This window comes from Theropithecus gelada, chromosome 10, assembly GCF_003255815.1.
Source record: "Theropithecus gelada isolate Dixy chromosome 10, Tgel_1.0, whole genome shotgun sequence".
NCBI lineage: Eukaryota > Metazoa > Chordata > Mammalia > Primates > Cercopithecidae > Theropithecus > Theropithecus gelada.
The window spans coordinates 11,263,425-11,272,670 of NC_037678.1; the positions used below are offsets into that span (position 1 = coordinate 11,263,425).

At 53.8% G+C, this 9,246-nt stretch overlaps 1 protein-coding gene and 4 non-coding genes across 7 annotated transcripts; all 5 read left to right on the plus strand.

Moving 5' to 3' along the window:
* Positions 1–297: 297 nt before the first annotated feature.
* On the plus strand, positions 298–7,811 carry RPL3 (ribosomal protein L3). 3 transcript variants are annotated; one of them, XM_025400765.1, is made up of 10 exons: positions 298–1,104; positions 2,042–2,234; positions 3,023–3,191; positions 3,815–3,950; positions 5,089–5,275; positions 5,797–5,957; positions 6,444–6,545; positions 6,959–7,054; positions 7,386–7,505; positions 7,711–7,811. In XM_025400765.1, the coding sequence occupies exons 1-10, from the start codon at positions 1,102–1,104 to the stop codon at positions 7,753–7,755; spliced, it is 1,212 nt and encodes a 403-aa protein (XP_025256550.1). In that variant the 5' UTR covers positions 298–1,101; the 3' UTR covers positions 7,756–7,811. The 3 variants fall into 3 exon arrangements, 2 of the variants coding, with proteins under 2 accessions (XP_025256550.1, XP_025256551.1); XM_025400766.1 differs by having other exon boundaries at positions 1,021–1,104; positions 3,815–3,833; positions 5,119–5,275; XR_003121591.1 differs by having other exon boundaries at positions 6,959–7,505.
* LOC112633874 lies at positions 1,590–1,653 on the plus strand. The gene has a single exon (XR_003121635.1). It is a non-coding gene; the product is annotated as a small nucleolar RNA SNORD43 (small nucleolar RNA).
* On the plus strand, positions 3,760–3,814 carry LOC112633903. The gene has a single exon (XR_003121662.1). It is a non-coding gene; the product is annotated as a small nucleolar RNA U82P (small nucleolar RNA).
* On the plus strand, positions 5,337–5,431 carry LOC112633894. The gene has a single exon (XR_003121654.1). It is a non-coding gene; the product is annotated as a small nucleolar RNA U83B (small nucleolar RNA).
* Positions 6,761–6,853, plus strand: LOC112633893. The gene has a single exon (XR_003121653.1). It is a non-coding gene; the product is annotated as a small nucleolar RNA U83B (small nucleolar RNA).
* Positions 7,812–9,246: the final 1,435 nt, after the last annotated feature.

The window sequence follows — 9,246 nt, forward strand, 5'->3', positions numbered from 1 at the left end:
GTCCATGTAAAGTAACGAAATACTTGATTCCTAGAAAGATTTGTAGGGGGCCGGGCGCGGTGGCTCACGCCTGTAATCCCAGCACTTTGGGAGGCCGAGGCGGACGGATCACGAGGTCAGGAGTTCAAGACCAGCGTGGCCAACATGGTGAAATCCCGTCTCTACTAAAAATACAAAAAACAAAACAAAACAAAACAAAACAAAAAATTAGCCGGGCGCATTCCTGTAATCCCAGCTACTCGGGAGGCTGAGGAGAATTGCTTGAACCGTGACCCCGGAAGCGAAGGTTGCAGTGAGCCGAGATCGCGCCACTGCACTCCAGCCTGGGCGACAGAGCGAGACGCCGTCTCAAAAAAAAAAAAAAAAAGATTCGTAAGGGAGGAGCCTGTAGGGAGGGAATCGGTCAGGACCCGAGTTACCCTGGAGCCCAAGCGGAGATCAGCGAAAGTCCTCGTTGATGCAGAGGTCTGGAAGGCGTGGGGCTCAGGGAGGCTGGGCAGCTGGACTCGGCATGACCCGAGGTCGTGAGGCCGTTCCGCAGGCTTGGGACGCTCCTGAGACTCTCAGAATAAAGTGCAGGCCACTGCATTAGCATGGGAGAAATGGTAGAGACAGGGCTTGAGGGAAGGATGCCCGAGATTAAAGGTATTAAAGGCAAGTTGGTGTCGCGGCAAAACCAGCGTGGGAGCCAGGAAACAAGGGTTTCAGTCTTTCCTCGCCAATTCCAGAGATAGCTGCATATCACAGAAAGAAAAGCGACACAGCCATTTTTCTTCATTATTATCAAGTTTGGCTGCTGCCGGACGCCGTAGACTTGTGGCACACCAAACCCTCAGCCCGCGTCTCCGCGGCTTTTCATTAAGTTTGAACCCGACCCTTCGCCGTAGAGTGTCTAATTTCGGTCTCAGAAGCTGACGTCCACCTTGGAAAGAAAGTTAGGCGCGGAAGAGCATGCGTAGAAATGGCGCTCGGTACGTGCCCCCCGACCCGACGTCTGCCGCGGGGGCGCGCTCGCACGCCGGAAGGGGCGGAGCCAGATTTGACTTTATATAGCGGACACCGACACCAAGTCGACCTCTACCGGCGGGATTTGATGGCGTGATGGTATGTATTGTAATGGCGTCCGATTCATTGTCACCGGCGTCGGCACGGCTGAATCCGCGACGCATCGCAGCCATCCCAGCTTGGCCGGCGCCGGGGGCTTGCTCTAGGGGCACAGGCGACCCAGCGGGGGCCTCAGTCAGGCCTATTTTCTGGAAAGTCGAGAGGCTTGTGGAGAAGAGCGCTTGGAGGACTGGTTTTGGGCCTGCAGGTCGGCCAGAGACAGGCCGTAAGGGTGGGAGCAGGCTAGGAGGCCCGGCATTTTTAAAGCCATGAGTCATTGCTGAGTTTTGATCTCATCAACTCCATCATTAGTTGGGATTGGGGCCCATAAGCAGCTTGTCTGGATAGGAGGACCTTGGGTGGGGGTTCTCGGCACCGTTCTCATTGGGAGGTAAAGAAGCTTACGGGAGGAGAATGTTGTGGAGTCCTCCTGAAATATCTGGGACCGCTTGTGCACTCCGAAGGCCTCTGGAGCTCCCAGAAGCCACAGATGATGAACTTATTGACGGGCGGACAGAAACTGTGTGCTGATTGTCATGTTCTGATTTGGCTCTGCCGAGTTCTCTGGCCTACGTGTATCGGTGTAGTGAGTGTCCGGGCGCTAGAGGCAGCCCATAGCGTAGTATTGGCTACCTGCTACCCAGCATTTGTCCCTGGAGTGCCTTTCTTTAGTGGTCAAAACCTTGCTAATTGGCACATAAAGCTGCCTGTTAAGCAGTTTTTAGTGTCACTACTTAGTGTATTTTTGTGTGGTGTTAGAGAAAAAAACGGATGGCTCGTTTTCTTACAGGTTGAGAGAATTTGAAATCAGATTCAGCTTAAATTTTGTTGAATACAAAAACATTCTTGACATGTGCGAGCCTGGAAGAGATAATTATCTTTTTACTCGGTTTGCTGGGTGTCTGGTGCTGACGGTGATTTTTTTTTTCCCCCCCAGTCTCACAGAAAGTTCTCGGCTCCCAGGCATGGGTCCCTCGGCTTCCTGCCTCGGAAGCGCAGCAGCAGGCATCGCGGGAAGGTTAAGAGCTTCCCTAAAGATGATCCGTCTAAGCCGGTCCACCTCACAGCCTTCCTGGGATACAAGGCTGGCATGACCCACATCGTGCGGGAAGTCGACAGGCCAGGATCTAGTATGTACAGGCCTCCTAAAAGTTGGGGGATAGGAGTGGAGGGGGAGGGAAACTGGAGAGAGGGAGTCAAGCTGTTAGCAGAGGGCAGATTTTTTTTTTTTAAGCTGGAGTTACAGGTTGTCAGAACTGCTGTGACAGCGGACAACTTCAAGACTAATATTCCAAGGCTACAGATGGCCGGCACCGTTTGCTTTAGGTGCGGGGTGGGGTATTGCTTTCAGAGCATAGTAAATTTGCCAGGAGCCTTAGCAAAGAGAAGTAACACTAGTATGGGGGGTTGGAGCTGCTGAGGCTGGAATAAGAAGTGCCTCATTCATGTTTTACTTGTTCACGTGTATTTCGCCTAAAAGCTTGAATAATGGCCACTTACCTGTGTGTTTTCTACTTAGAGATGTGTAACAGCACTGGTTGCTGAGCCATGGAAACAACGTTAGACAATTGATACTGACTCTAAACTGAGCTCAGAGCTATTTCTGTGTCCCAGTTATATTTAGGACACTTGAATTTTCCAGATAAATAGCAAATCTTGTCTGCCTCCAGAGGTTTCTGTAGAAGAGAATTGAAGCTGGACAGGTATTTGGTTATCTAGGGTCCTGATATTTTTTAAGTTAAAGAACATAAATGCACTTTGAATGAGAAGTAGGTAGTAAGGACAGCCCTGAGTGTCCAGACTGCAGGTGTGGGGCCCAGTTGCCCTTTTGGCCTAAATGGGCATTTTGCATTTTCCTAGAAAACATTACACCCCTTGCTTGGGCTCCTGCCAAGTCTGACTACTGCTTTCTTTGCAGAGGTGAACAAGAAGGAGGTGGTGGAGGCTGTAACCATTGTGGAGACGCCACCCATGGTGGTTGTGGGCATTGTGGGCTACGTGGAAACCCCTCGAGGCCTCCGGACCTTCAAGACTGTCTTCGCTGAGCACATCAGTGATGAATGCAAGAGGCGTTTCTATAAGAACTGGTGAGGGAGGAGGCCCTGCAGTCCCTAGCTTGGGAGCTGGAGAGCAGGGAGCAGAGTGTGCATGGTTTCTCAACTCTGTAGCAGGCAGGGAGCTGCTGTCTTGGGTTTAGTTTGTCTCTTGAACAGAAAAATACCTGTGATCAGACTTTGGCCAGCCATCGGGCTTCAGCTGGGAGCTGACACCCTCATTCTGAGTCCAGGCTAGTGGGTGGTGGCTGAGGACCCAGTTGGTTGAGGAGTCCAACTAGAAACCATGAGAGGTAGCAGGATAATTCAACCCCTATAGGGGTGGCAAGGGCCTCTGGCCCTGGCTGGAATGTCCCATTTCCTCCATCACTGAATGGGTGCTCCCCCAAGGCAGAAAGCTTGCTTTCTAGCACCCCGGAGCAAGAATTTTGTTTGAATGTTTGTAACTTAAATTAACCTTGTGGACCTCTGCTCAGCTCCGCTCGGCTCTGCCCGATGAGCTCCATCCAGGCTCCGCTTGCCGGTGGAAAAGGCTCCTTAGAAGCCGGCAATGAGCCCCATCCCCACGCGGTGCTAGTGTGTCTTCCGCTCACCCCTCGGAGGGGTGATGAAGGCCTGCACCCGGCCCCCTCCCCAACTCTACTCTGCTCCTGAAGGCATAAATCTAAGAAGAAGGCCTTTACCAAGTACTGCAAGAAATGGCAGGATGAGGATGGCAAGAAGCAGCTGGAGAAGGACTTCAGCAGCATGAAGAAGTACTGCCAAGTCATCCGTGTCATTGCCCACACCCAGGTGAGTGCAGTTCCCCAGGGTGGCTTGGCCTGCCACTTAGTAAAAGTGACTTATGTGATCATAGGGGTCCTGTGCCCCCATGTGTGTGAGTAGGCTTCTCCCTTGCCGGCAGAGGGCACTGTGTCCTTACTGGCCCTTAGCAAGGGACCCATGCCCCTTTAAAATTCAACTGGCTGACGCAACTGGTGACTCACCAGTGACACTGAAATGCCTGCCTGAAAGTCGGTTGTGAGGTACTGGCTGCTTTCCTGGAAACCTAGTTTGTGAGCTGAGCAGGCCCTTTACTGACTTGCTGTCCTGTTACAGGTTATCCTTTCAAGTGCTGAGCACAACCCCATGTGGTGAGGGCCACCACAGATTAGAGTGCATGTCCACCATTGAAATTTTGTCAGGACATTGCTGGGCTGTTTCTGAGTCAACGCTTTATGCTTAAATGCATTTTTTTTTTTTTTTGGAGACAGAGTTTTGCTCTTGTTGCCCAGGCTAGCGTGCAATAGCCCTATCTCGGCTCACCACAACCTCTGCTTCCTAGGTTCAAGCGATTCTCCTGCCTCAGCCTCCTGAGTAGCTGGGATTACAGGCATGCGCCACCACACCCCACTAATTTTGTATTTTTAGTAGAGACGGGATTTCTCCATGTTGGTCAGGCTGGTCTTGAACTCCTCACCTCAGATGATCCACCTGCCTTGGCCTCCCAAAGTGCTGGGATTACAGGCGTGAGCCACCGCGTCTGGTGATGCATTTTCTTATTTAGAGCTTGTGCTGTCTCAAAAGCAGGCTTGTCACTAGGGGAAATGCAGGTAGCTGAGGTAAAACTACTGCAATACCCCAGGGGAATTGACCCAAAGGACAGCTACAGGAACACTGGGCTGGTGGGTGCTGGGATCTGGTTGGTTGCCTGTGGTGTGGGCCCTGTCCGCTCATCCTGACAGTAAATCAGGCACCAGAATCCAAAGTTAAGTTGTTGCTGTTGGCAAAAATGAAAGTTCTTTCCTCTTCGTGAGGTTCAGTGATTTGTTCAGAGTTAACTGGCTTTTTGCTGTATGCTTGACATCAATCAGGCCGCATGGAGCTGCAGTTCCTCTACTGTGGGAGGAGCACTGGCAGCTGGAGCTGAGTTGTGTCTACCTCCTCCTAGATGCGTCTGCTTCCTCTGCGCCAGAAGAAGGCCCACCTGATGGAGATCCAGGTGAACGGAGGCACCGTGGCCGAGAAGCTGGACTGGGCCCGCGAGAGGCTCGAGCAGCAGGTACCTGTGAACCAAGTGTTTGGGCAGGATGAGATGATCGACGTCATCGGGGTCACCAAGGGCAAAGGCTACAAAGGTGAGCTTTGCAGCAGCTTGCGTTGCTGTGCAAACCTGGGGGAGAAGTGATTTTAGGCCCAGCTGTTCAGTGATGAGGCTCAGAGTGAGCGCTGGGCCCAGCGCCCGAATCAGACACTGTGGAACCATTCTCTACTGCCTTCCTTCTGAGAACAGCCTTGTGGTCAGAAGTGGCTGGGATAGCGGAGGGCCAGGGGACAACTTCTTACCATGTTCCTGGACCCTTTGCTCTTCGTAGCTCAGTAGATAACTGCAAAGGGGAGCTTGGAATTATGTCTGTCAATCCCTGCGGATGGGGGAGCTTAAACTAATGGATGCCTTAAAAAGCGCCCATTCACAGTTGAGTTCAGGGTTACACCCCCAGAACCTATCCACCTTGACAGGGGAGATCTGTGGGTAATGCACATGAAATAATCTCATCACCCCTCAGATGACCCAGCCATTGTTGGTAATTGTTGAGTAGGAGGAAGGGGTGAGTGGGAGGTGCTGGCACTTAGGTGCAGTAATATGTATCCATTTCAGGGGTCACCAGTCGTTGGCACACCAAGAAGCTGCCCCGCAAGACCCACCGAGGCCTGCGCAAGGTGGCCTGTATTGGGGCATGGCATCCTGCTCGTGTGGCCTTCTCTGTGGCACGTGCTGGGCAGAAAGGCTACCATCACCGCACTGAGATCAATAAGAAGGTGAGGTTCTGAGAGTGGTCCCTGGGGGTGGGAAGATGACCTTGTGATGGAGGCTGGGGTTTCTGTGCCTATCAGCGCTGCTTCATGGACTGTAGCTTATGCATCATGTGGACATACATCAGTGACTCGCTTCTCATGGGTCAGTTCTGGCCCATCTTGATGGTTTGTAAGGTGCCAGCCTGTAAAGTGGCTGTGGTGAGGCTGACTTGGTGTGGCTGGGGATACTAGCCTTATTGGTTCCTGATCCCACCACCAGTGGTGTGACAGGCCTCCTGTGTTGTACAGCAGGATCTTTAGTTTTAGCCCAGCCACTTCACAGAAAGGAAGCTGGAGAGCCAGCCACCTTTTTGCTCTGAAGTTGGGATACGCTGTGACTGGGACTGAGGCCTCAGCGGCCTTCCTAGAGTGCTTTGCAGGTCAGCACACTGGCATGTCTGGCTTATTTGTCCCTAATGCCCCAGCCTTACGCCCTTCTTGTATATTCAGATCTATAAGATTGGCCAGGGCTACCTTATCAAGGATGGCAAGCTGATCAAGAACAATGCCTCCACTGACTATGACCTGTCTGACAAGAGCATCAACCCTCTGGTAAGTAATGGGTGTTCTGCTCTATGAGGCCACCCCAGGCCTCTTCTGTGGGGTGAGGTCCTCGTGTCTTTGGGGATAGGCTGCTCCCTAGGGGCTGTCAGCAGGATCGTTAACTGAAGCCAGCACAGCACTTAGCTATGTTCCTTGTAAGTGGCATGTTGTCATTCGAGTCCACTCGTTGGGGTTGGCTGGTGAGAAGTGGGGTCTCAGGCTCAGCTGTTCAGTGATGAGGCCTGGAATGTGCGCTGGGCACAGCGCCCGAGACAGACTGCGGAACCGTTCCTTGTTGCCTTCCTTCTGAGAACAGCCCTGTGGTCAGAGAGGGCCTGAATCTGGAGGGGTCATCTGTGCACAACAGTCCCCTCTTGTGCCTGGTGCTGGGCCTGTGCTGATCCGATGGTCTTGTTTTCCAGGGTGGCTTTGTCCACTATGGCGAAGTGACCAATGACTTTGTCATGCTGAAAGGCTGTGTGGTGGGAACCAAGAAGCGGGTGCTCACCCTCCGCAAGGTGAGGCGGGCCCTGCCTGGTCGTTGGGGGGCTCCTGTAGAGGGAGGATCCAAGGCCGCAGACGCTGGTGGCCCTGGTGGCAGAGGAAAGGAAGGAGAGGGTGTTGGCAGCCCTTTCACACTGGCTTTGAAGTCCTGGAATGAGGAAATTCCCAGTCTGGCCTTGCTGGGCTGTTTGCTTCTTTGAGTGTGTCCTCATCTGCTGGGTGGTGGGCCGGGGGTGGGGCGCTGAATTGATGGTGTGGCTTCCCAGATGCAGGGGCGCTGTGAACCAAGTTCTGAGGAAAGCCTGTCTCTTGTAATCCTAAATCCCTTCCCCTCTTGGCCCACAGTCCTTGCTGGTGCAGACGAAGCGGCGGGCTCTGGAGAAGATTGACCTTAAGTTCATTGACACCACCTCCAAGTTTGGCCATGGCCGCTTCCAGACCATGGAAGAGAAGAAAGCATTCATGGTGAGCGCCTCTGCCTGCCCCCCTCGCTGGGTGCTGTGACTTGGCCCCCGCCAGCCTTTGGCTCCACCGGGGGTAGGGGTGGTCTTGATGCCTTGGGCCTCTCTTGTGGCTGTGGAGACTGGCCCGGAGTCTTGGTCCCCTCTAGAGTGGGCATCTGCTGTCACCTGCCATCTTCTCCCTCTGACCACTGCCTCTCTCCCCACAGGGACCACTCAAGAAAGACCGAATTGCAAAGGAAGAAGGAGCTTAATGCGAGGAGCAGATTTTGCAGCTGGTGGGGTCTCAATAAAAGTTATTTTCCACTGATATCTTGCCTCTTTCTCCAGAGCGGCCGGGACTGGGGAGGCAGATGGGGGCCCCCGAGGTGCCTTGTGCTCCCCAAGGCTTAGCTACACTGGGTTTGCCCTCTGGCCTCCTACTCTGTCCCCCACCCTCAGTCCCTGGAGGGAGGTAAAAGCTGGACCTGGTTCTGCTGCTGAGCTGTAGAAAGCCAGCCTGGAGCAGTGGGCATTGTGCAAATGTTTGTCACCAGGGCGAGGCAGCTGGGTCTCTGCTGTTTGCACAGCTTGGGTGAAGCTAGTGCTATGGAGAGAGGGGGAAGGAGACAAGGAGGCCTGGAAGTTCCCCGGCGCCTTTGATGCTGATGTGCAGGCAGACCCTGGGTCTGTTACTTGTCTAAAAAGTTCATTTGGTTTTAAATTAATCCAGGGAAGGGTGTCTTCCAGTTAAGGCTTGTTGAGGTTCTTTTGTAATCTGCACCCCAAGTCTGGTACTGGGAGAGCATGAACACAGGCACAGAGGTTAAGGAACTTGCCGGGGCTCGGCAGTTGGAAGCCTAGTTGGAACGTGTGGTAGAGGGCTGTGTCCCCTCTGGGCTGGGATCTGCCCTCTGGGACTTGGCTGGTTCAGTCCCTGTCCCCACTGGAGATGGCCCCTCTACCCCAGCCCCCCGGCATGGGACTTAGTTGCTTTGTTGACTTGCATGTTGAGTGCCTGCTGCCCTCAGCCCAGGATGCTGGGGTGTGGCTGCTGCTGTAAGCTGAAGGAAGCCTCCGGGCTCTGGACTGACCCCTGTGACCTGGCCTGGAGCCTGGTGAGCTGGGTGAAGCCCAGCACAGACCCTGGTGATTGGACCCACTTGCTGACTCCCCATCTTTGCTCAAGCTGCACCTAGGCTCTACCAGGACGGGGCATGGAATACAGGTGCCCTGATGCCATCAAAGCTGGTCCCTCAGCTTCAGATGCTGTGGCTGTGTGCAGGCAGTGCTGTACTCCAGCCCTCCCTGGGTTATTTGTGGCTAGAGTCCCCAGCTGTGGCAGCTGACTGTCCACCCAGCAGAGTGTCTGGCAGGCCTGCCAGTCACCCGGGCCCTAATTGCATGTCTGAGTCTGTTTATTTGGATGGATTGGCAATAGCTGGGATCTGAGGATCAGCGTGCACCTGTGGGCTCGGTGTGTGTGGGACTGTGGGAGAACAGCTGGGAAGATGCCCAAGTTGTCGCTGCTTCCCTGTGGACGTGAGGGTACGGGGTGGGGCACTAAAATGTCTTGAAGCCATCCAGGTGCAGAGCGGGTAAGTGCCATGTGGGTCCTGAGGCAGGGGCAGGCCAGGGTTGAGTTTGTGCAGCAACCCACGTGTGTGTCCACCCTGCATGTCTCCAGCCCCTTCTGAGCTTGGCTTGGGGCAGTTGGTCTCAAGGCAGAACCCTCCTTCCTGCAGCCCCTCCCATCCTTCGCTCTG